Source organism: Danio rerio, chromosome 9 (genome assembly GCF_049306965.1).
Source record: "Danio rerio strain Tuebingen ecotype United States chromosome 9, GRCz12tu, whole genome shotgun sequence".
NCBI classification, from domain to species: domain Eukaryota; kingdom Metazoa; phylum Chordata; class Actinopteri; order Cypriniformes; family Danionidae; genus Danio; species Danio rerio.
In genome coordinates this window covers 32,924,834-32,952,416 of record NC_133184.1, presented here as the reverse complement: position 1 = coordinate 32,952,416, position 27,583 = coordinate 32,924,834, and the positions used below count along the sequence as shown (strand labels likewise).

Genomic DNA, 27,583 nt, shown 5'->3' with positions numbered 1-27,583 from the left:
TATTTATTTAAAACAAGTGCCCTTTGAATAGTGCAAAATAAACACGGTGAAAAATAACCAAAGAGATAGTCCCCTCGGACTGAAAAGGGGGGACTTCATAAAAGCTGCAGCAGTCACAGCTGAATGGGAGACGCTTTGAAGTAGAACTTATTATCTGAGGAATACTTTTCGGTCGTCCTAACGACGCTATTGAATCGAAAAGCTACCCCCTTTGTCAGCGATTTGTTCTCCTTTAGTGCAATGCCCGTGGAAATCACTTACATGGTCTACCTTAACATGCAGCCTGCAAATCAGTAACTCCAAGAGTCAGACTCTCAGACGCCACTTTTCAAAAGACAAAGCAGAAGTCAGTGTGAAAACGCAGCGAGTTCTCTCCCATTTTGCCTTTATTGGACAGAATGATCACATCAGAGGAGGCTGTTTACAACAGTCTAGTCAGATTTCACACCGTCAGCTTCTCATTATGTGTTTGACGAGGGTTCAAAGTACCCAAGTCATTGTGCACCCTGTTTTAAGTGATGCACCAAAGCACTTGCAATAAGAGGAAAACATTCAACTTTGCCATTATTTCTCCAAAACGCACTTTACACTTTATCTGTTTGAACGTCGCGCATATGCTCGACTCACACTGCCAGATTTCATCTTGCAGAGCTTGCAAAGTCTCAGAGGTAAATTATGGCACTAATGAAATATTTGCCATGGCGTTTGAGCGTCTAGGGAGAGAAAGACATTTAGGCTACACGAAATATTAAATGACACAAATATAATGTGGTTGTAAATTCTCGTATGTTTGGTCAAACTCTGAGCAAGTAATATTTAATAAAATTGCACACTTGTCAGAAAAAGCCGAAGTAAGAACGGATCAAATTATAGCTACTTATTAACAAAATCACCAGCAGATAAACACATTTGCTGTCTAAATAATTTAAACATATTGTGATTAATTGTTAAATGTTGCATTTGATTTTAATAAAATAACACAACATTATATTTGATTAATAAAATGATGTGAATGGTAATACATTTATTTAATCGCGTCTTTAAAACACATTATGTCTAGTCTAGTTTTAAATGTTTTGTCTGTCGGGCTCTTTAACAAGTCCCTGAAGAAAAGAAAAAAAGAAAGAAAAGACACTTAAAAAACACTTCTGCCCCAAACACTTTCAAAATAATTACAACTTGAAGTATGCTAAGCATTATAAACATCCTTTCAGTGTTTTACCACAGTATGCTTTGAGGAGCAAGAAAACTGGGCACATACTCATTCTCCAGGCACACTGCCAAACTCTTCCAAGCACCCTACCTGCCCACTATCTTAAGTTTCCAGAATAAGTGAGAAAACACAATCCAGTTGCAGCTGCAGGTCTGCATGTTTCCTCCCTGCACTCCGAGACTGAACTCTAAAACACGGACAAGAAAACTTTGACGCATGGGCGAAAACTCATGGGGTGTTTATACAGTGCAACGTGAGTACATGTTTTATGAGCTCAACTCAGAAAAAAAGGCTGCTGCATGCTTTTATCGTTATGGCTAACAGTCGCTTAGCGCGCTTATTGATAGGTGTCGTGCTTGTCCTTCGTGCATGCGTGTAAAGATGAGGCTGTTGAGAAAGTTTGCCGTCCCATCAAGTTAGAGGCCGGGTGAGTAGTTGTTTGCTATTTGCTCTGAAAGCTCGAGCTCGACTCAGACAGCTGTGAGTTCACCTATTAGCCCCGATGTCTTTCCCAAAAGATTGCTTGAGTTAAACATCTGACAATGAGCGCTCAGGGGTGCCGCTCGCCTGACCTCCACTCGCTTTTAATAGTTTCATAGGAACTTCATTAAATCAATTACTCCACGAGCACATCAGAATTTGTTTGTGCTTATCTCTCAAAATACTCTATAATAACATGTTTATGGATATGTCGTTAATAAACATCATAAAAAGTTTAAGGGTTCAGGTTGCAAACATACGGAAATACACCGAAAACAACGATTTCTGCAAAAAATGTTACAAAAAATACTTTTGTAAAGTTTAACTTAATTTGTCAGTTTAAATTCATTTTAAATAAATTGTTTACAATTACTTAATAACGTAAGAAAAAAATAGTAATTTATTTGAATTTTTTTCACTCGAAGAGATTGTGGCGCTTTATCTTATCAGTTTAGCAATGGAATAATGTTTGTTAATTCATTGGAAATGTAATGTAATTGTTAGTTTTTCATTAGAGAGAAAAGGTTTCAGGATTTTACTACGGCTTAATTTTACAAATGACAAATGTATTTTCTATGCTGTATAAAAGGGACTGCAGTTGAATTGACGTTCACTGCACTCGGTTGAATTGAAAGTTTCCAACAAATAATAAAACATTGACAGAAATTTTTAATTAGTAAACTATGCCTGGTGTTCGTGACTATGAAATGTATAGGATCCGTTCATTTTAGAAAAATATTGTAGCAGTTATAATAATAGGTTTGAATGACAAATATTTTTTTAATTAGTTAATTATGCCTGTCCAGTATGACTAGGAACATGAAGTGTCCGTCAATTTAAGTGAAAAGTTGTAACAAACATTGTAGTAATTTAAGATCAACCAGTAGAACGAACCCTGCACTGTAAAAAAAAAAAAAAAAACTGGTTGTCCTAAATGTCTAAGCTACATCAAATTAACATTATGAGTCCATTGAACTTATAGTATGTTAAACTGACTTAAAACTGCTAGCATAACTTATAAAATTAAGTAAGAACATAATAAACTTTTTTACAATGACCTAAAATATATGCTGTCATGACTAACTGTTTATATACTTTTTTACTGTGTGATATTGAACCAAGTGCTAAAATCTGTTTAAAATACACACAAATAGTGAGCAATATGTGAATATAATGTGTGTGTGTGTGTGTGTGTGTGTGTGTGTGTGTATAATATAGTTTTATATAATTTCTAAGTTTATATAATTTATATTTACTTGTAAATTAGCAATCATGCTAATTTAGGCTTAGTGTTAGAAAAACAGACTAATTTATTATTCAACGTAGTGGCCTTATCAATGACATATCAAATGTAAAGTCTTACAACATTAAGGTAAAATATGAATATACTGTAAATCTCAGCATATGCATTAGAGAGATGAAGCTTTTCATCGCTAACACATATGAATCATCTCGCCTGTCTGCATGAGACAACTGTCATCATATCTGGCCTCTCCACAACATCTGTGGGCCTCCAAACTTGGTGCTGGTCCAAATATGGATCCCCAGGATTGGGAGGCTTTCCAAGGCACTTGGTGATGAGAGCAAGGTCGTCCACGGACATGACCAAGAGCCAAAGCTCTACACCTGGTCCATTCAGCCTATGCAGCACATGGACCAATACCACTTCTCTGCTTGCCTTGTATTTGACAGGTCCTGTTTAAATGGCCCTAAATGCAGGTCTGGACTTCTAATAGAAAATCCCTCCATCCATGTGGCAAATGTTCAAGCGTTTGCAGGATGGGGATTAACTTATCAAAGAATGTAAATATATATAAAAGATGAGCTTTCTTGAATGAGAACAGTGGATTTGTTTAGAAAGCTACACCATGTAAGCAAATTGAGACCTCTGTTCCATAATGCAAAATGTTAGCATATTATTTTATTAGTATAAAACTAAAGATTTAATCTTACATAAAGAATAAGCACCTATGGATATAAATAAAGTTACTGTTATACAGTTTCAATAGCTATAAATATATATAAAAAACACATGTTATTACTAAATATAGTTCTGGAAGAAAATAAGAGATAACTTGTTTATTGTCTGTTCTATAGATCTGCCATTAATAGAAACATTAAATGTATTAAAAATAAGTTTAAAACTGTTATCTGTCCTTTACCGGTCTATTAAAGTGGTACATTATCACGAGTCAAAAACAACAATACATTCATAGTTTTAAAGCAGCTTTATATATAATCATAAATATTTTTTTACGTAAAAAAGAGCAGTATGTCAACGCACAAACTATGTGCATTCATTGAACAATCCTTACAGCATTGGCTTCCCATTTTGATTTTACATCCTGTAGATGCTGATCCATTCCACATCTGACGAACTACCATGAGCAGCACATCAGAGTCGTGCCTCTGAATACAGCATCTTTCATAGAGGAAAAGGTCAACATTCAGTGAGAGGAAATCATCCTGCACAGCTGGACAACCACAGTGCTGGATCATCTCAGCGAGAAAAGAGAGTACAAATATACAACTCTTAAGTGTAAGAGAAGAACAGTCAAAGCCCTCAAAAATCCAGTCTGCTTCTATGACTTCCACATTACGATCACCTACATTAAGCATGCATCCAGTGCTTAATAAACACAGGCTCACCTAAAACCTCCTGGACTCACCGGCCACCTAAACCCCCTGTTGCCTTCACAAGGGTGGCTAGATGTTCTTAAACATCACAAGCCTCATTCTCTGTTTCAAGCTGACCTTGGAATGGCCATTAGACATGGCTTTGAACTACTGGAACTATCTCTTATAGACCAGTGTCAAGGGTCCCCCTGAGTTGATAATGACTTGCTTTCATAACTGCTGTGACATTTTGTGAAGGTACGCTAGGCGTGCTTACAGGCCATATCTACAGAATGCAATGCTTCCTTTCCCCCTCAGCAGGTGTGAATCTGAGCTGCATAGTCTGCGATTTACAGTGCTGTGTTTGCGCATCCTGGAATAAGCATAGGCCACACGCATATGTCCAACCTTGATAAGCAATTTGGCTCACTATAGTGTCGACATGAATACGGCTGTACAGTGGGGACGCTTAGTTAAACATCAGAAACACAGTACTATGATGAAGCTGGCGTAGTGTGTTATGGATATTTTTAGTTATCTAAGCCATATGCTGGGGTAAAATTGTTGGATCAGTCACTTCTTGCATCATTTTTAAAGTGCCTTTATTTTAAAGAAAAATAAGTTTGTATATAGGGGATAGTTCACCCAAAAATGAACAATTATGTCATTATTTGATCACCCTTTACTTGTTTCAATCCTATATAAGTCTGTTCTGTAGAAGATATTTTGAAGGAAGCTGGAAACCTGTAACCATTGACTGTCAGAATGTCAGCATTCAGAATATCTTCTTTTATGTTTAACAGAAGAATTTTTAATTTTTTTGAACTAACAAAGCCTTTAAAATGAAATACAATATAGAGTGATAACCAGTTATTCAAATTTCTTGCATTTCGATTAATGATTTGATCTTTGTTGTAATAGACTGGCGACCCTTCTCAGTAATCATGTTTCTTTGTTTTATCACAAATTAAACTATCTGTAAGGTGTTAAAAAGTTTTAAAATATCTTCAAAGTCTAAATTTTAGGCGTTAAAAGTCTTAAATTTACTGCAATATTGTCTTGTAAGTCTTAAATAATTTTTAACAGGTCTTCATTTTCACCTATCCAATCACTAACCTTCCTTCTCAATAAAAAATTTAACAAAAGATTATTTATTAACTTTATTAACCAATATGGTAACATTATCTTCCTACAATGTTTTAACTGGGCCAGTGGAAAAAATTCAAAATGTTTGGCTTTGTATAATGGTAGACCATTTCATTACCAATGGTCTTAAAAAGGTCTTAAATTTAACTTGATTTAACCTGTAGAAACCCCATTTATATTACTATGCAGTACACTGTACATAAACATAACATCAACATGTTGGTATAAAGTTTACAGTTTTACAATTTACAGTGCTCAGCATATATGCGTACACCCCTCTAAAAATCTATCTCTTAGATTCATAGTTTTAATAGGAATCTGTACAATATTATTTTTGTGCATATACATTAGATTAGTCAGTACTGAAGCCAAATCTGGAGCTTATCTAACAAAATAACTTACTTAAACAGTCAAAAACGATTACACACAAATTTATGGTATAGAAAAACATTAAACACAAATTTAAAAAATAGAAGTTTTGTTGAAATTTTGTAGGTTTTATTTATTTATTTTTTGCATTATTTAGCCTGAATGTAATTGTATTATCTTTCAATATCTAAATATGTTTGGTGACTAAAATCTTATTTTAATAAATATATCTGTTTAATTAATCTCTTTTGTTTAAATGCACTAAAATACATTGCCTACATCCACTGAAAAAAGGATAAAAATATTCACTTTCAAAATGGGGTGTACTCAATTATGCTGAGCACTGTATATGGCAGTTTTCAATTTTGCCCACTATACTGCCTTCATGGCTACATTTCTTACATTACCTTATAGAAACCCTGTCAGATCTGATGTGAAATCTGAATCACGTAGGCCGCTGAATGTCTTCATGCCATGTCTAGTTCCTGCATGTGGATGGAAGAAGAGATAAATGAACTCTCTCGCTGTGCCCTTACATAAATGAGGGTTGATGAAAATGATGATAGGCTCGAGCTGCTGAAGAACTGATCCCAGTGGAGACCTTACAGTGCTCTGTCCCACTCACAAGACAAATTATATAATTAGGCACATGTCTTAGGGGACGCCAACCTTTGGCCCTTTCTTGACATCTTCAATGCTAAATGACAGCATATCTTGCTAAAATAACTGGGCAAATTCATCTTGGTGACACAAGCCGAATTCTCTTTACAGTTGTATTAATTGTCTGGTTTGGAGAAATCCCACTGAAATTACAATATCCAGCTACTCAAGGGAAACATTCTATTTGATTATAAAGATGATCACAATTCTTGGAGAGAGGAGTCAAAAGCAAATTGTTTTAACTGTATGGTAATTTGCATAAGTAATATTAAAATAATCTATTAATAAAATGTGATGGTTTGTGACCTGATGTTTTAAAAATTAATTATTTTGGGTTGATTATAAGGGGAGCAGTAATTTCTTTTTACACTTTATTTTCCTTCACTTAAAGATAAATAAGTTATACCAGTATTCATTTAATAGAAGATGCAACTATTGGTAGACTAAATAATTGATATAAAGGACAAGAATATAATATTAAATTAATTGGAAAAGACATATCTTAGAAATACCTCCATTGTAAGTGTTTTAAAGCAATATTATAATAATCAACTGTATCTGAAATTAAAGACTAGCTCAAATTTATCACTTTCCTAAGTTTTTGCTCCCCATAGAGTTTATTTTCTTTAATATGTCAGACATGTTATGCATTTAAAAAGCAATTTTTTTTTTCAGAAGGAAAACTGCTTGATCTTATGTATACATTAATCGGCTGAGTCAAGACCGACTGATTTAATTTAACTTTGGTTAAATGACAAAGGATAAACAGTAACAAAATAACTCACTAAGATCCCAAAGATACTTATTGTAGTTATTTATTTATGTATAATTTTTAAAGATGTTACTCCACCATGTTTCTGGATTTAAGAATAGAGTCTGTTAATTCCCCCCCTTTCTTCTACAAGATGCCTTATTGTCGGTTTCAAATTGTAGCCCTGACTTCTTACGTGTGAAAATCACCTAAAATAAGAACGCACAATTCTTTTCCCTCTCATATAAGGAGAGTTCTGATGCCATAAAGCGGAATGGCCCTCTCGTACAGCCTCCTTTCATCACCTCGTGCTCATCACCGGCATTGTCAAAATGTTGGTCGCGGGCCGCGTGAGGGGCTCCGATTGAAAAAGCAGAGCCCGGGCTCCTGCCTCGACTAGGCATGGGTTAAGCCACCTCTCCAACCAGGCGGCCCCCAGCGGAACCCTCATTACTTTGGCTCCTGGAGCAGTGAGCTGTGCTGTGCTTCAGAGAAGAGAGGCTCCTTACCTGAGCATCAGTGCTTCCACACGCCTTCACCAACCCGATCTGACAGCTCAACCGCAAATGTGATAAAAAAAAAAACATTCCCTATATGAAACGTCGCTGTATTTGTGTTTGTTGGGAGTATGTGACAGCACTTAGTTTGACTTGAGATGCTTTCTAGTGTCAAAGTTTGTTTATTTATCTAAATCTGCTTCAGGTTATAATTTGAAGTGTTTATGCTGTCTGCATTCAAATAAAGCTGCCATTTCTGCGTACTGGGCTTTTAGCTGTGAGGTTTTATTAATTTTCATCCCCCACGTGGTTTCTTTTATCGTGTTATATTATGCTTAAGGTGCTCCGTGGACACTGGGGTTATGGAGACAGAAAATTATTTAACAAATATTTAAATATTGTGGTGAGGAATTATTGCCATGAAAGGTTTCTGGAGGCTACAGATATAAATGTCAAAGCAATAAATTGCTTGTATAAAACGGTCAATGGCATTAATATGGAAAGCTGAATTTAAATTTTACAATTCAACTCGAAGTGAGAAATAAAGCGACGTGGTTGTCTCATTGCGCAGAGTAAAAGGTAAACGGGCATGTTAAAATGATCCACAAGCGTTGTCTCACTTTTCTGTGCCAAGTGATTTTGACATCCTGGTCGGATTCAATTCACTGATGTCAAGAATTAATAATTGTTATTTCAGACAAACAACTTTAATTTTAATAATGAATTCGCTTAAACTCTGAATTATATAATTAATGTTTACTTAGACGCTGATCTATAAAACAACCAAGTGATGCAAATAATTAAATAAGTCTTTGTATAAAAACTGTCTTATTTTGCGCCGAACACATTATTAAACCCTGATTATACAATGTAAAGCCGTGTCTCCTTTATTAAGCAAAGCTTGAAAGTAACAATTCTGTATCTGAAATAACACTCAACCGGGAAGAAAATCGAATTCAATTTCCATCCTAAGAATTCAATTTCCATCCTAAGATATCAAGACGACACGTTTTTATTTATTCGAAAAGATCACAGGTTAACATATTTTTTCGTTAATATAAAAACATTTAAAACGTACAGATTTAAATTACATAAAAACATATGCAAAGATTTTTAACAATCTGATGTATATTTTAAAGTTTGCAGTCGATTTGTCTTCTCAAACAGGCTCTTCTCAAACTTTTATTTACATGTAAAATTGTGAGAAAGCTTTTGATTTTTCGGTGTAGAAATATGTCGTACGCGTTTCTTTTTAAATCAAAAGTAACATCGCAAAACATTTGCAAGGTTCTTTCCTCTTTAGACAATCACTAATATTTCACAATAGGTTATAATCGAAAATTCGATCACTGTACTTTCAGTAATTCATTCAAAATCAGTTTTTGGCAAATTGTTTAAAGAAAGTGTTTTGTTGGAATTAATACAAATAAAAACGCACTTGCTTAATTCAAAAGAACATTTTTTAACTTTCCATCCCAAACAAGTTTAATCAATTAGCTAAATGTATTTATCTAATTCAAGGCCAAAAAGTCGTCGGCTCGTAGGTCTTTAACCAGCGGTATTCACTCTTCAGAAAGTTCTGGGTCTATAGGACAAACATGTTTAATTGGATTAGCAGAGATGATGTCATAAACTACAATTAAGAGCTTGACTGTGCAAACACAGGCACGCGCTGAAAGTGTTGCTAACAAAAGTCACTGTAAATCAATAAACACAATACAATTAATAAACGATTTCTAAGTTTTATAGCAACTATATTTTCACTATTTTTAAATGACCAAACATTTACAAAATTGCAGCATACTTATTGTCACATTAGTTTTATAATTCAGTGACTGCACACTGAACATAGATCATGTTTAAATGTCCCATCGGACCCATTTTACTCCACCGTTTTTTTAGTGCATAAACAAATGTGATTTTTTTTACTTCACAAAAAATTGTCTCTGTAAGTTTGCCATGTATAATAGGCTGTATAATAGGCTGTAATTTGTCTAACTTTACGGAATTAAAATCAGATCAACTTCTCGCTGTTTCTTTAATTATTTGACTTGCAATAAGAAAACATTTCCGTTGTCAAACGATTTGCGCCTTTTTCCCCCGCCTCACATAAAGAATCTATTTTAAGAAAAAATGTAAAGATTGGGTTTCTTTCGGCTTGTTTAATGCCAGATACAAGGTGAACACGGTAAGACTTCTCACAGGGAACCAGTGTCAAGAAAAGGTGATAAACCTGCAGCTCGCGTGCTCCCAATACCTGATAATTAAGTGAGTTGGAGATGTAAGCCTGTGTAGGTGGTTGAGTCTATGCTCAACATAGCTATCCAAAGCAGAGAGGCCTCGAAATATATAAACCTGAAATTGAATACTTGGATTTCACTGGCCTGAAGCGACCATGGTGGCTTCACTGACACCTTAAATGCTAGAAAAAAGGTGTTAACAGCAGCATGAGCAACATAAAACTATACATATCTATGTACTTTTAAGATGTGTTATATATATATTTTTTAAACTAATCTAAACGCATTTCTATTTGAATATATTAGTAAAATCAGCCTCAGTTGATTCAGCTTCTGAAAACACCTCTTATGTGTTGCTGATCTCTGTATTTTTTCTTAAGGTTTAAGGTTTTCAGTGATGTGCATCGAGTTTAATTATTCCCAGTGCACCTGTTACTCATTCGAAGTGGGTGCAAATGCAGAAATGAGCGGGCAGCGGATTACAGATCATATATTTCTCTCGACTGCTCTGCCTGGATGCATCTGCACCGTTCTAGGGGGGTTCAACTGCAAAAGTCCTAACAGCCAAGAAGCAATAAATGTCGCCTTTATGAACAGCCATTCTCTTCCTGCCCCCAATTTTGACAGCATCCGGCGGCACACTTCTTAAAGTTCTGTTCTTCTTTCATCAGAAAGCCAGTGGGTGAGATGGTACAAGCTGCGCTAAGCAGTCAAGTCACACAGCAAGCTCACCAGCTACTCAAAAGCGTATCTGTTTTATCGCGTCCATGAAAGATACAGCGGAATTGTTTTAATTTCTCTCTAATTCATGAGCGGTTGTGTGATAATGAGCCAGCCGCCATAATATACATAAAACCATGATACTCTGATTATCCTGGAGGCTACGCGGCAATTGCACCATTTTGTCACAACAGAAGGAAAAGTCAATTTGAAGGGGGGCTGTAATTGGGGAATCCACCCATGGGCTGTTCCTAAGACTCTGCTAACGGTGAGGTGGAAATTACATCTGCTCATATTTCTCTATTGGCATGAGGATGGAGATGTTATTAAAAACCATATACGATACAAAAATAAGTTACAAATTGCAGTTACAGAAAAACGCTTTTTAAAAGCGTTATAAGTTTATTATTATTTGTTGTTATTGTTATTATTATTATTAATATTATTATTATATACCATTAATAACAACGTGAACAACGATATGCATTTCATGTGATTAAATAAATTAATAAAGACACACAACTCCGCACATATAAACTTTTTGACATTGCATTTTTTCCATTAACCTTATTTAATAAAGTTGCACGAGTTAACGTAAGCCTCCCAAAAAGTTTTGGAGACTTTTTGTCGCACTGTAACGAGTCTGATTTACGTGGCCCCTCGACTCGAAGCCATGGCAACCGCAGACAAAGACCGGAGGAGGTTTACTGGGGTTTGTCCTTTGATCTGTCTCCATTTCAAATAAAGAGTCAGCTCAAAGTCTCCGGTTATTCACAGAGAACTATCCTTCACTCAAGTACACATTCAGGATTCTGACAAAACATTAAGCTTATAATACCACACATGAGCCAAAGCTTTTTAACAGCTTATATAGAGAAGTGCATGATTAATGCATCAAAATATGGAGGAAATATACAGCGTAAGTTTTGCAATAAACGAACTCATATTGGATTTTTGTGACATCAAGGTGTGCGTTAGGAATAAAACAAAAGGTCTGACTGACTGGTTCATAAACAGTAGAACATTTAAAACAGATAAAATAATAACCCACATTTTAATACGTTGCAAAAATAATTATCAGAAGTAAACAGGGCAATAAATAATATAAGCCTTTAATGTGTTTCTTATTATAAGAAGTAGCCTAATAAAAACTGCACGCAAATTTAGAACTTTAAAATAGGGCTAGTTGAATGCGATAGAATTAAAACACGACAAAAACACAATAAATCGTGGATGTCTGTTGGTTACCAGTATATTCCAGCACAACATTAAATTTGCTACCATTTTATAACAATCGATAAGGTAATAAAAAACAGTACTCACTAAGTTAATATGCCCAAATGCAATAACAATTTGTATTTTATTGTTTTGTTAATACTTCCTCAAAACAGCTTGAGGCATAAATTAGCCCACTAAATGTATTCCCCCAGTCAAATAGGCATTCGTGTCGCACTTATTTTCCACAATAGTATATATTAAGTTATTCTGCGGTAACGCTATTGCAAAAAATTCAAGTCACATTAACCAAGACGTAAAAATAAATAAATAAATGAAATAAAATAAAAACCACCAGATATTTTACAACAATTGTCGAGTTCAATTTCCACTCATTACCCCAACTGCCAATAAATTCAATTTCATTTCAATTACATTATTTCTAAAATGTTTCCTGCCTGCTCTTGTTGTAAACGATTCGTTTTATTGCAGGGGAATTATCTTTGTTGAAATGAGTTTGTCATATATTGTCTAGCAAAAAGAATGAAGTCATTATTGGGAGATCCCTCGGCGAGAAATTAGGCGAGCAAAATCCTCCCTGCCACACGGGTCCCATTGAGATTAATGAAAAATATGTAAAACGTTTTCTTTTAATTTTCCTCTGAAAGCACTTTGCATACATGCATTTTCTCTGCTGGGTTGGTATCAGATAATTTATGAGAGCAATCTCAGCACATAACCATCAGGACTGTGTTTCAAGCCTAATTGAGTGCTGTCAAGATTAGGTAAGGTCCTATTCGTGTTAATTGTATTGTACTCTCTTTGGGAATACTAGTAAATGTATTTAAATAATTCTGCCTTGTGAGCTGAAAAGATTATGTCAACTTAATAGAAATGTCATGACAAATGACAAAGAAGTGGGAGGAAGTAGCAATTGCTGATCTATGGAGCAGAGTCCGCAAATCCTTTATATCCTGAATCTACTGGCTACACATATCAGTTTCATGATAATTAATGCAATTAATGGTGCCTTTGGCACACAGACCACAATTAATTCCTTAGCTCAATGTAATTTCACTTCACAAAGATGATTGAAATCAGTAAAGACAATAAAGACACCATAAAAACCAGCAGCGAGGGCAGTTAAAAAAGATTGTTTTATATCAATCAACAATAAAATATCCAAATCTATCTATCTATCTATCTATCTATCTATCTATCTATCTATCTATCTATCTATCTATCTATCTATCTATCTATCTATCTATCTATCTATCTATCTATCTATCTATCTATCTATCTATCTATCTATCTATCTATCTATCTATCTATCTATCTATCTATCTATCTATCTATCTATCTGCCTGCCTGCCTGCCTGCCTGCCTGCCTGCCTGCCTGCCTGCCTGCCCAACTACAGCTGGATGAATCTCATTGTGACCTTACGGTCTCAGTCTGTGATTGAGAGTTTTCAAGACATGCTTAAAGAGCGCTTAATGCAAAGAGTGCTTGTCTGACATGAATCCAAAAATGCGATTCCAAAGAAAATGAAAAGTAAATTAATGCAAAAGGCAAAGAGCACATAGGGGGGGGATGAGGGGTGATGCTGGAGAGGTGTGGGCTGAGTGCCAGGCCGTCAGCTTACTGTCGCTCACAGCTTCCCTCTCTGTCTGCGTCCCAAAACTGGCATGAAGCTTGGTCCGAGTTACTCTCTACAGACACTATTGATCATGCCATATTCACTCCCGCTTTATACAGAGGCCTTTATTACCATAGTGACCAACTGAACCATCAACCATTCCCCAACCCCCATCCCAGACAAATCCACCCAGACGCCTCTGCCAAAATATCGCATCAGCTCGGGGAACACTGCGTACTGTAGGATGTATTCATGACAAACACGACATAAAAAAACAACAACGCCCTCGAGGGTGAATAGATGGTCATTCACTAGGAATGACATCCTGGAGTTTTTATTTCAAAAGAAGCATTCTTGACAAAGTGTGTGTGAGGAACACTGGTGAAATGGACAACAGCGGCTCGGCTTTTGAGCACTTGGCCATGTTCACGACCACTCCGAAGCTGGATGGAGAGATGGGAACCACTGACCGGGTAACAAAGCCCTGGTAAATGCTGATATTTACATAGAGGGAGCCCTCACAGGGCCCTTTGTGTACGTGTTTGCAAGCGAGCGTGTGGCACACCGTGCAGAGCTTACGCCAGGCTGCAGACACATTCAACCTCGTCTTGAAGAATAAACTGGCTTGCTGAGTCCCCTGAAACAAAGGCCAACAATTTAGAGCAGGCTCACAGGCTCATTCTCCTAATGTTGGTTTTAGCAAATTTGCGGCGGCTTCTTGGCAAAGGGCACTTTGATGTGCCGGGGCCTGGAGGAGCCTTCGGGCTGAATGGAAGCTCAACGGCAGGGCAGCTCTGTTTGTTTGGCCTTTCGCTGGGCAAGCTCAACCTTTACCACGGCCAATCGCCTGCCCTGACATCAGAGATGCAGGGGGCGGCATTACACATGCACACATAGACACACACACAAAATAATGCGTGAAATGGTAACGAACCAGAAATTTCAACAATCAATCAACTAATCTGAAATCTACATAAATATATATCCCATAGCACATCATTTCCGTTGCTGGTTAAACAACGCAGAGATGGTTTTGGCTCTTGACGTAAAGTGAACGGCACGGCCAGCATGGTGCAGATTTTGATGTCTGAGGAGCTCAGGTTTGGCTCACTTTCCCTGAACAGTTGAAGCCATCGTGACAATGTTCTGAGCCTGCTTCAGAGATGGCATGTCAATCATACTGCCATGAAAGGTGAAAGCCCCCTGAGGAGAAGAGAACAGAAGACTGGTTGAATAAGAATAAAGGCAGAAATCGTCTAGAAGAACATATCCTTCTATACTGCTTTACTGCAATGCATATATATGACACTACAAAGAGGGATAGGATGGGTTTTCATTAATTCCCAAGAGAAAGCCAAGTAAGAAGGAAAAAAAAAGAACAGTTATATATCTTGTTTTATGTTCAAAATTTAGGTATTTTTATGCTGTGGGTCAAACTTGACCCACACTGGATTCAAAATGTATCAGAGAACTGCAAAGCATAAGATCAATATCAAACATCCACCAAATTAGCATATTGATGAGCTGAAAAAAATGTATGATGTGTAAAATTACTTAGGATAAAATCACCAACAAACTGCATAAAGGTAAAACAATGAATAAATGAAAAATAAATATATAAATGAATAAATAAAAAAACTAAACCAAAAACCTAAACAAAACAAAAGAAGCAGAATTAATCATAAAAGTTTATTTACTTATTTAGAGTATAATTATGTTTTTCTGATAATTTCTTGTTCGGTCAATATTGGTTTTAATATTATTTAAATTGTATTGTATGACCTAAGATGAACTCAAAAAAAAAAAAAAAAAAAAAAAAATTATCATAAAACCAGCCGGCCAAATCGATCCATGAACATCACAAATACCTAATATAATAATTTTTTATAATTTCACAACACAGTGTCAAAACTTTTATTATAAACCTTGCTAAATGAAAAAAATCAACAAACACTAGGTTAAGAAGTCGAAATGTAAAAATGGAAACATAATTCAAATAAAATAAAATCTATATAATCTACATATCCAGGTTAAGCCTGCTTTATTTAATTGTTTATTCATTTAAAAATACTAAATAAAACAAAATAAATAACTTAAAACTATAAACAAACTAAATGAATCAAAACTGAAATTTTACTGAAATCTATAAAAATCATTGAAAAGCTTCCCTGTGCAAGTCAAATACTTAAGTACAACCTTAAGAATTTTTTAATGATTAAAATTGCATAAAAAAAAATAAATCTGCATCCTAAATGTAACATAATAATGGTGGAGTGTCTAAAAATGATGTGCTGAGGAGCAGTGAAACCTCAGGTGGGTATTTTGCCAACATTTTCTGTAACAAATCTGCTAGGAGATTGAAGAGGGCACAGAAGAAAAAAAATCTCGAATAAAATCAAAATAAATGGAGCAACTGTGTCCCGGAATCTCAGTTTGTGAGCACAGAGTCGATCGGGGAAAGTGTCGCTGACGCAGCCCCAGGCCATCCTTAGCGGAAGAATTACTGGCAGATTGTACATTACTAGCACATCTCAGACACGCGCAGCCCTACCGAGCAGAAAACGCAGGACTCAATGATGCACTAAATTAGGAACTATAATATTCAACACCTCGTTTGATTTTCTCAGACAAAAGCTACAATGCGTCATGGAGGATGTCTTGATGCTGTATCAGTCTGAAAGATCTCTGTGTGGAAATGCAGGGGTGAATAAATGCACACCTTTCCCAACTTCTGGTGTTCCTCGAAGGCAGCGATCAGCTCTGTGGCCCACTTGATTCGCTCTGGACTTGGGGCAAATTCTTCTTGAACAGCCTTGATTTGGTTTGGGTGAATCACCTGCTTTCCTAATTGAAGCAAAAGCAACAACAAAAACAAAATTAATTGAAAAAAATATGCAACAAACAGTAAATAAAAAATGAATTAAAGAAAAACCAAATCTGACGGTCACGAGAAATAATTGAGATGAATTACAACAAAATAAAGCAATAAAATATTCAAATAATATTTTGAAAGCCATACACTTTATATTAGAAATGAAATATCAGAAATAGTTCAAATAGACTTCATATTTTAACCATCAACAACCCAATAGTAAATAGTAGTAGTATTTGATTGTATTTTTTATTAGTATCACACTTTTAATTTTGGTCGTGTGATTTCTATACAAACCATTGTTTACAAGATAAAAAAATACCTTTATTTACAAGTAAAACTTTTTAGTTTTTAATATTTAATGCACTGCTAACACTAGAGTAAATGCTGATATTATTAAAACAGAAAAAAGCATCATCTAGGATTATTACTCCACATGTAAAAGGCTTTGGCTGAGCAGCAGCAAAGGCATCGGAGGGTACTTGCTCCTCTTTCTCCAGTACAGCTCCCTGACCAAGAATGAATTTAAGGGACACAGCAGGGACAGAGGATGCTATGAATTATGGGTGTCATCCCGATTTTCGCCTCGTGCCCCGCTGAACTCTGAAACTTTGCTGCACGCTTAGTTACACTCCAATCTGAGGGAGCCTCTGGGAGACTTCACTTGCTGCTTTTATTACAGGCCTCTGAGAGAGTCACACACACACACGCGCGCGCTCCGTCACCTCAACACACTCACACATACACATAGATGTCATGTCATGAACAGCAACAACTGATACCTGGTGTGAAAAAATTAAACATGATCATAATGATCTATAATGTGAAGTGAGAAATCCATCCACTCGCTGTATCTGCCTCTACAAACACGAGCTTCAAGATCATCTGATTAAAAAGAAGGTTTTCCTCACTGTTTTTTAATCCATCATCCTTCCGTCCATCTCATTTATAGTTCAAAATCTAAAGTTATGAATCATTTTCAAAAATAATTTTCCCTTTTCTTCTTTCTTTGCTCTGTTTCTTAACTATTAATTTTAATTTGAGTTATTTGCATCAGGTTAAAATAAGTAAAAGTTAAATACTTCATAACAAAAGCAACAACACATACATACAAATGAGTAAAAATGATAATAAATAATAATACAACATAAATAATATAGTGCTCAGCATATATAATGTACACCCCTCACAAATATTTTTAATAGGAATATTATATTTGTGCATTTACATTAGATTAGTCGATACTGAAGCCAAATCTGGAGCTTATCTAACAAAATGACTTAGGATAACGGTCCAAAAACTAGTATACCTAAATTTATATATGATAGAAAAATATTAAATATAAATTTAGAATGAATGAATTGAATTTAATTATATTATCTTTCAATTTCTAAACATGTTTAGTGACTAAAATATAATTTTATAAAATATATTTGTTTAATAAATCAGTTTTGTTAAAATGCACCAAAATACATTGCCTATATTCACTGAGAAATTGATAAAAATATTCATTTTCAAAATGGGGTCTATTTAATCATGCTGAGCACTGTAATACATAATTCATAATAAAAAATAATACATCATAATAACAATAACTACTATTGCATTTACCATTATTAATACTAATTTTAGCCATTTAATTTAGTCATTTTAGTTTAAGTTTAGTTTAAATCAACCTAAGTACAATTTAAAAGTGATGAATGAAAGAATAAATGTTTTTTTTCTGCAATCACTCAATTAATATTGACAAATATAACAAAGGTTTTAGTTATTTAAACATATTTGAAGAATATTATTAATATTTTGATAACATTATTCTAACCATTATTATTACAGATGATTTTAAAACATTCCATAACAAAATAGGTTCTATGCTCAAATATACATTTCTTTTACCTCCCCACTGAAAAAAAAAAAATGGATTTAATTTTTTAAAATAAGTGGTTGCAAACAATTTACATTGCTCAGCAACTATAAGTACACCCCTCATAAATCTATTTTTTTTAATTCCTATTTTTTAATAGGAAGCTATACAATATTATATTTGTGCATATACATTAGATTTGTCAGTACTGAAGCCATATCTGGAGCTTATCAAATAAAATAATATACGATAACGGTCCAAAAATGAGTACAACCAAATTTATATGTAATAGAAAAATATTAAATACAAATTAAAAAAAAGGGGAATAAACAAGAGAAGCAAACATTGTTGAAATTTTGTAGGTTGTAATTTTTTTTTGTTGCATTATTTTGCTTGAATTTAATTGTATAATCTTTACATTTCTAAATATGTTTGGTGACTAAAATATATTTTTAATTAATATATCTGTTTAATAAATCTGTTTTATTTAAATGCACCAAAATACATCACCTATATTCACTGAGAAATAGATAAAAATATTCATTTTCAAAATAGGGTGTACTCACTTATGCTGAGCAATGTATATGAGCTGAATTTAAGCAAAGTAGGTTGAACTTTACTAAATTGAATTTATTTAAATTTAGCCCAAATAAATTGTTTGCTACGATATTAAAAATATCAGTGTTGCAGCATGGTGGGGGCAGAAAGCTTACTCTAAAAAGTAACATCCATCTAAAAATCACTGCATTTTAAAAGGAGATGCTCCTAGATCGTAAGATTTAAAGAGAAATCACAGTTATGTTCTGTTTAAGCTCCTCTTAGCTGACAGCCATGAGTTCAATACATGAGAAAAGCATTAGCTCCATCTGTGGGTCTTACCCCAGTTAACCCCTCTCTGCCATGTGTTACCCATTGACTTCCCACATAATTTAGCACACAATGTTACATATTGCAGCGTAATGCCAGTCATATGTTAACACAAAGCGCAGGTGCCACTTTCTGCATTGTTTACACATCGCCAAAGCCAAATACACTGCAAGAAAGGACCAACTCTGATGCTGCAGCTGAGAGCGAATGAAGCATCAGGTTAACCAATGACAGCTTCAATGTAAATAAAGCAAAGCAGCCTGGTAACTGTGCTTTCTTACTGCGCCAACAGTGTTGGAGGCAGAAGACTCACCAGTGTGGGTGTGCGTATGTGTGTTTGTGTGTGCATCTACTGTCCCTCTGCTGTTCTGGAGGAGACGGCCTGTTGGATCAACACCCTAAAGCTGAGGCTCAAGGTCCATGTTTGTGACGCCCATCCCAGAAAAGGCTGGCAGGGGGTCGTTCCCTCACATCAACAAAATATGCCCCTTCCCCAGACTGCCACCTGTTCAGGAGCTGTGCGTTCTGAGCCAGATAGTGACAGGGTAAGCAAAGGGGGTGTGGCCAGTTTTTATGCTGAAATGCTATTGGTTAGTTGCAGTGCATCATTAGTGCTCCCCAATGCTGTTCGGCCTATCACAGGGTGCCATCTGGTTTGGGTATGTCTGGTTGGCTCCTTACCATTTAGCAAAGTGTTAGTAGACACGGTAAGAGATGATTCTCAAAATCTCACTAAAGAGAACAGAATCTATGGGACAAAATTAAATAAAATTCATAGAAATGGTGAATAAATAAATGGCCAACCAGAACAACAAGCTTAAAGAAACATGTGCATTACACAACACATCAGTGTAGTTGTGATTTAATGATCCTACGTCAGGCATAATGAGCAAAAGTCAATTCACAGGTGGACAATTAACAGGGGAATTAATGTTTAGATGCAATATAGACAAAAGGAGAGGATGAAATGTATGGTAGGACTCACATTAAGTTGTACATTTTGATAATTCTGTTTTATACTAGATTTTATTGTTTATCTGCTCCTAAAGATATACAAATATTTTGTTTAATATTTTGTCCTGCTATTGTTTTTAAAAGATATGTTGAAAATAAGTTTTTCATGGTTAATAAAAAGCCAGATGTAATTTTTTATGTTTTGTAATTTTTTTTAATATATAATATTTACATTTTTATATATTCAACATTAACTAATGCATTACTAAAATCCAAGGTTGTGCTTGTTAACGTCAGTTAATGCACCCTGAGTTAACACAAACTAGCATGAACTAATTTTATTTAACTTCAATAACATTAACTAATATTAACAAACATGAATAAATACCCTAATAAATATATTACTATAAATATATATATAACGATAATAATGTTAACTAATGGACTATTATTTTAAAGTGTTACCAAAAATTCCTAAAAATATATATTTTGTAGAAATAAATATAAAATTTATTATATTAAAATAAACGAATGGTCAAAATTTCTTAATATTTTAATTACAAAAACAAATTTAATTCAAATGAACTACAACATGACCATTTTTGGATCACTGAAAGATATTTTCCTATTTCTCATTTTTGAATTTTTAATGTTAAAAATCATAAATATTACATTTTCTAAATTAAAATAAACAGCTAAATAGTATATTTTTCAGTTAACAAAACTATTTTAGCTTTATGCTTTTAGTTAACAACAATAAAAAATACAGTAACAAGCTCACTATAAAAAGCCAAATAACTCAAATAAAAAAATTCAAATAATTTCATTCTAATGAACAAAGATTATATTAGTTTGATGAGTTTAGTTAACTATTATACAAATTTCAACAAGCTCATTATACATTTTCTGATTTAAGGCTATAATTCAAAATTGACTAAAATAATAATAATAAAAACAAACAACAAAATCAACAAACCATTAAATTAATAAAGACAATTCTGATACCCCTACCGCATCCACTAATGAAATCTAATGCAAAGAAAACTACTCTACATTTACCTGCATGCAGTTTCAATAGACTCCAGACACACACACTTCACACTGAGGGTGTAAAGAGTAAACAGTGTTTCTGCAGGCCTCCTCACACAGAGACCTCAGACTAGCAGTGGCAAACAGTGACGGTGAGCTCAGCGCAGGCGAAACCAGGAGCCGCTCCAATTCAGACTCGCACGAGAGGCAGAAGAGAGTCATCAAACCCGACCCCACCTGCCTAATGACAGGCTGCTGAACAGAGCGCCGGCGGATGGCAGATACACGCCACCATCAACCCGCAGGCTGACTGATGGGGAACAAAAAAACAAAACAAACAACCTAGCACTGGCACCCCCATACCAACCATAGAATATGGATAAATAGAAAATAAGTCTTGGGTCATGCTATATGTAATTGTAATGGTAGTTTCTTCTTAAACGCAGAGCTTACTATTGTAACTTACTATGTTTTCTACATTTTCAAGAACATTTTAAGGGAAAGAAGCATCAGAAATTCTGAAAGCCTAATTATTTGAAGGTGATCAGATAGTAATGTTTTATAACTTTGCATAAATGATGATGCAATGTTTTTTTGAAGATACTATAGTTGTTATCATGGATTCAAAATAAAAATAGTTGTTAATGCTCCAGAGAATCACAATAGTTTATTTGAAAAACTTTTTTTGTACCCAAGTTCATGCACAAAAGTCATCTTAACTTAAATAGAGCAACTAAAAATGTGTGTAATGGATTAATAATTAATTAAAACTACAACCATAAAAATAAAATAATGTTTGTTAACTGAAATAAATTGAATGCTAACATTTATATTTATTCCTTTAGCATTTGAAGGTTTTTTTCAATTAAATGAATATTGTCCAAGAACATTGTCATATTTTCTGAATAAATATTAAATATTAAATTGAATAAATAACGTAAACTAAAAAGAAACACTGAATTAAAATGCATTTAAAAACTACACAGACATCAACAGAAATAATAAAAAAACAAAAACTAAAAAGCCAAACAACATAAAACTAAATACAATTACAAATAAAAACTATAATGCATACATCTTGAATTATTAAGTGAATATATTTGCCCTAAAATTAATAATTTGTAATCAAATTTGATGCAATGTCATGAGGAATAAAAACCAGTGATGTTCAGCAGAGAAGTGCAGTGTTCTGGAGGAATGGCAGTGCTGTTGTATACAGAGATGTGCAGGCAGAACAGTGTGTATTCTGCAAACAGCAATTACATATTCATTAGCGGAGACTCAGAGGAGGGCTGTGTCTGGCCTCCCGTGGCCAGTTACCCGCTCACCAGGACTCCACACACACACACACACACACACACACACACACACACACACACACACACACACACACACACACACACACACACACACACACACACACACACACACACACACACACACACACACACACACACACACACACACACACACACACACACACACACACACACACACACACACACACACACACACACACACACACACACACACACACACACACACACACACACACACACACACACACACTCAGACGTTGCCTGGCTACAAACCCACATAGCACTGAGATGCGAACATACGTCTATCTCCCATAAACACACTCACCAAAAATGGACACACACAAACAAAAATAAAGAGACTTGCACACATGCGTACTCTAACAAACACAAGTTGAACTAAGTTGTATGCATGTAAGAAGACGTTACAAATAAATAAATGAAATTACACAAAGAATGATGGAAAGCTTAATTATTAAATAAAGTGGCAAAATAGTTGGCATGGGGGTTAACGTACAAAACTGTGTGCAAAATAATAATTACTTTACATTACATATCTTTGCAGGTTAAGCATAAATTCTGCTCTGTCAATCGATTTGGTGTTAAAATGTTGATTAATACCTTTTATTAAACCTGATATATTTCTTAAATACTAGAACATTCAGCAAGTGACCGTTATTTTATTACTTCTATTGCTTGTGGATCATAAATCTTTACCTAGTTGATGCAGTATACTCTTTTACTTACTTTTTTTCAACTTATTCCTTGCTTTATCAGGGGTCACTGCAGTGAAATGAACCACCAATTACTCTGGCAATTATTTTACACAAGAGAGTACATCTTCTAGCTGCAACTTAGCACTGACAGTAAAACCCTCAGTGCTGAGAAACACCATTATATAGGGTTGAAATCAGAATTATAAGCCCCCCTTTTTCTTTTATTAAATATTTTCCAAATGATGTTTAACAGAGAAAGGAAACTTTCACAGTATGTCTGATAATTTTTTTTTTTTCTGGAGAAAGTCTTATTTGATATATTTTGGCAAAAAGAAAAACAGTTTTTAATTATTTATTAAAGCTTTTCATGTCAAAATTATTAGCCACTATAAGCTATATATATTTTTTGATAGTCTACAGAACAAACCACCATTACACAATATATTGCCAAATTACCCTTACCTGCCTAGTTAACCTAATTAACCAAGTTAACCCTTTAAATGTCGCTTTAAGCTGTATAGAAGTGTCTTGAAAAATATCTAGTCAAATATTATGTACTGTTATCATGGCAAAGATAAAATAAATCAGTTATTAGAAATGAGTTATTAAAACTATCATGTTTAAAAATGTGTTCTCTCTGTTAAACAGAAATTGGTGAAAAATATAAACAGGGGGGCTATTAATTCTGGCTTCAACTGTATATATAATTCACCTGAGACATAAAAGAGGTATGGGCCAGAAAGGAGCAGGCCATGATGCCACACAGTATGTAAACAGAAGTAAACAGTGATGTGTATAAGCAGTCAGCGTACCGGTGAAGCCCATGAGTGCGCCCTCTCTGGCCTGCTGTCTCAGTCCTTCCACATCCTTATAGTCAATGTAAACAAGGTCGATCGCCTGGAGGCCGAATGCTTTGGTGGTGACCACCACTTTCTGCCGAGCATACAGGAGTTCTTTAGCATCTTTAGTGCGTGTGGCTCCTACAGGTTAAAATAAAAGAATAACATAAAAAAATTATGAATATGATGCACATTATTGAAACAATGCACAAGCACATTAACTAAAGAAACTAAATCGTTGAACAATATTTGTAGTACAGCATAAAAAAATGTGTAGAAATAAATAGTGAGATGCAAATAAAGCAGACCTATGCTGGCACAGAAGTCATCAGACCCGAAGACAACTCCGTCATGATGAAAACCTGCCTTTGGCCCAAGATCTCGAAGTGCTTCACACACTGCCTTCAAGAGAAAGAGAAAATAAAGGGCTGCGCAAATATGTGTGTGTGTGTGTGTGTGTGTGAGAGAGAGAGAGTATGTGTACTTTGGCACTCAATCAAGCCACCCAGTCAGACGACTCTAATTTTCCTCAAACTCCCTTAATCGCTGTCCATGCCTCTGTTCTTGATGTGTTTAGAAATGGAATTGTTTCAAATATTATAAAAGACACACACACATACACGCATGCATACAATTAATGGCCCGTCTTTTGTCCCTGCAGAGGAAGAAATCTAGAAATCTGTGAAGATGGTCCAAGGCTGCGACTAACCCTAGAAGCAGGACTAGTGAGAGACAGTCTGGAATGTGATATGACCGTGTCAGGCGCGGAGCAGATGGAATTTCTTGAATGCTTTTGTCGGGTTCCAAATTAATTTCACTTCTTGCTGTGACTCTGCAATATTTCCCTGTCTTGGCTCTGGGATTCCGTCTAGCCAGCACAACAGAGGGTTTGGGGGAGGGGGAAGAAGAAAAAAAATCAAAAGAAAAAGGAGCTGCATATTTTATATGCAAGCAAAAAACACATGACTTTGGTCATCGTTGTTCTTTTTCTCTTCTTGAAGGGAGCATTTCTATTTTTTAGAATTATAAATATAAGTTATTATTTACCTTAAAATTCAGCAGACCCACAGCAGTTTCCACAAAGGTGACCAAGCGGATGGGTTCCTCAAGCTCTCTGCCTTTTAAGTACTGCTGAAACCTGTCAACAAACTGTAATGGAGACAGAGACAAGACTTCAGATTGCATTTAATCGCACCGTATTACTCAAAAGCCATTCCTAATTAAATTTCAAAACTTCTGATTCAGGAGAATGAAGAAGAAGAAGAAAGTAACGCTGCTTCAAAAAGTTGACAGGATTCACACAGTCTTTGGACAACTCCTGTTTCACAGGGGCCCTCGAGATATACTACAGGTTCCTGTCTGAATTTACAAAGAAAAGAGCGCTGAATATGAAAAGAGAAGGGATGAGATTTGAGCTGTCTGGGAGCGCATTTCATTTCAGTTTTATGCAGAGCCTTGGCTTCCCCTGGCGGACAGACTCGTGAGACTTGCGACGTGTGATACGACACTTCTCCGCGCCATTCATTTTCTCGCTAATATTTGAGCTTACCTAAGAAGGCTTTAAAATGAAGTTTGGTGCTTTGAAGACCAAAGCATTCCGATTTTTTCCAACAGACCAGTTCACAGCTAGCCGTGGACTGCCAGTGGGGTTGCCCAAATTCCAAAATCTATCATCTGGAAACACACAAAAGCTCCCTCTGTCAGATATTTTCTTTTAAAGCCTGTACAAAAAAATAAAAGGAGGGGGAGGAGGGAAGGGAAGAGGGGGGAAAAAAAACTCAAAGCAGAAAAGTGTAATTCCCTGTCCCCCCGTTCTGTCTCTCTTTCACACATCGGGGACAGCAGATTAAAATAACCTCAGGTACGTCAAGGCTAGTTTTCCAAATAAAGACTAAAATATCCCACACACACTTGTTTTATTAGCTCAAAGAATATGCCTTCATTGAGGGATTTTTTCTAATGGGGGAATTTTAATCATCTCCCCATTCAATCTCAGTAGGATAAATCATATCTGAGAGATTTGCATAAATATAAACCATCAAAGACTTTTCATCTTCAAAGGGGTTTTCAAGACCCAATAAGCTTTGTACTGTAATCATCTGAGGTCACAACCCTGCAGGAGTAATGCTGCTATGGCAACATAAAAACGCCAACGGCTTAGCATAATATTCCCCTCGAACCGAAAAAAGGGAGGGAGAGGGAAGGGCTTGTTTGGCGGTCCTTCCATTTCCTCACCGTCTCTTTTATCAGATGCCACACTGCCCTCTCTGACGGCCTGATATTTTTGCTTGAAATAATAGCCACTCGGTGGCGAAATTAAGCGTTTGTGTAGCCTTCCGTCAAATGGACAAGAAATTACAGGTGTCCTTAAGCATCGGGCTCTTGCCATATTTAAACAGTCTGGAGGGGTTCTCGCCATTGAACCACACTTGTGTGAAGGCTAATACCACTCTCAGGTGACAAGCCTTTCTGCTCGCTATACAGTAGAGCACTTGCTAAAACCCACTTTTCAGTCAACAAGTGCTACTGCGGCCCTATTCAGCATGATCCGGATGGGAACGAGGCAGGGATTTCAGGGCGAGGCAGCCGCTAGAGCGAAAAAGGCGGCAAGTGGATAAGTTTCAATTAATTCTCTTCAAAAGAGGGCCAGATTAAATGTTTCCGGCCTGCTGAAGTGCTCATTTCACCGTGTGGTGGTGGTGTGGTGGAGGGGGAGAATTAGGAGCGGACGGGGAGGGACGGGACTCGAGCTGGTTCCTTTCAGGACTCAGTAGTGTGGCGGCCAAAGAATACGCACGGCTCCGAATCTGTGGGAGAATTGTCTGCGGACAAAAGGAGGAGGGGGGGAGAGTTACGCCTGTTATAGTCCAATAAGCCTTGTCAGTCAAACAAGCACAGAGAGAGAGGATAGAAAAGGAGAGGAGAAGATTTTCACACAAAAGGAAACAAGTAAGTCCATCTTTTAGCTACAAATCAGTCTAGAGGTTCCTCTGCTCATCTACGTGAAAAAGGGGGAAGAAAATAAACAACAGAGGGATTTAGGGTCGGCCGCCGGGATAAGAAGAGGAGAAGGAGGAGAGAGAGATAATCAGGCTTGTAGTGCTACGACTTTGTGTTGTGTGTTGGATTAGACACTCACTGACTGCTCATCACACACACACACATCCACACACACAGGAAAAAAGAGATATTCAATGGTGATTATTTCAGTTAAAAAACAATATACAGCAAATAATTGGAAAATAGCGCTCAGCTTTGGCCATAAAAAGTAGGGCTGACCGATATTTCAAAATCAATTATCACAATATCATGTTTCATTTCATTCATATCAATAATTGTTGAATATTTTTTAACAATAAATTTAGGAATATTAGGATTTAAAAAAATTTAACCACAGTTTTAATAGTCAAACACAAATTTAAACAAAATATCTGATCTCTTTATAATAAAATAAACATAAGCTATAAAGAGACTCTTAAAATTGATAAATAAAATGTTACAAATTGTGTGCAATGGTAAAGCATACATCCTGAACAACCAAAGCAAACTTTAAGGTGTGAATAATAATGCTACAGTAAACCT

At 35.6% G+C, this 27,583-nt stretch overlaps 1 protein-coding gene and 1 long non-coding RNA gene across 4 annotated transcripts in view; one reads left to right on the top strand and one right to left on the bottom strand.

Moving 5' to 3' along the window:
- The first annotated feature begins 1,341 nt into the window (after positions 1-1,341).
- si:ch211-277g23.5 lies at positions 1,342-6,774 on the top strand. Its single transcript, NR_186835.1, has 2 exons — positions 1,342-1,466; positions 4,045-6,774. It is a non-coding gene; the product is annotated as a si:ch211-277g23.5 (long non-coding RNA).
- Positions 6,775-13,830: 7,056 nt separating this feature from the next.
- clybl (citrate lyase beta like) overlaps positions 13,831-27,583 on the bottom strand; it is a 91,664-nt gene continuing 77,911 nt past the window's right edge. For 2 of the 3 annotated variants that reach the window (NM_001037416.2, XM_073912207.1), the window contains 5 exons: positions 25,049-25,150; positions 24,310-24,403; positions 23,975-24,142; positions 16,264-16,388; positions 13,831-14,747 (listed from right to left, as the gene is read on the bottom strand). In NM_001037416.2, the coding sequence (NP_001032493.2) occupies positions 14,652-14,747; positions 16,264-16,388; positions 23,975-24,142; positions 24,310-24,403; positions 25,049-25,150 (585 nt within the window). In that variant the 3' untranslated portion in view covers positions 13,831-14,651. Of the gene's footprint in view, positions 14,748-16,263; positions 16,389-23,974; positions 24,143-24,309; positions 24,404-24,712; positions 24,870-25,048; positions 25,151-27,583 lie in introns of those variants that run through there. The other variant, XM_073912208.1, reaches the window with a different exon arrangement.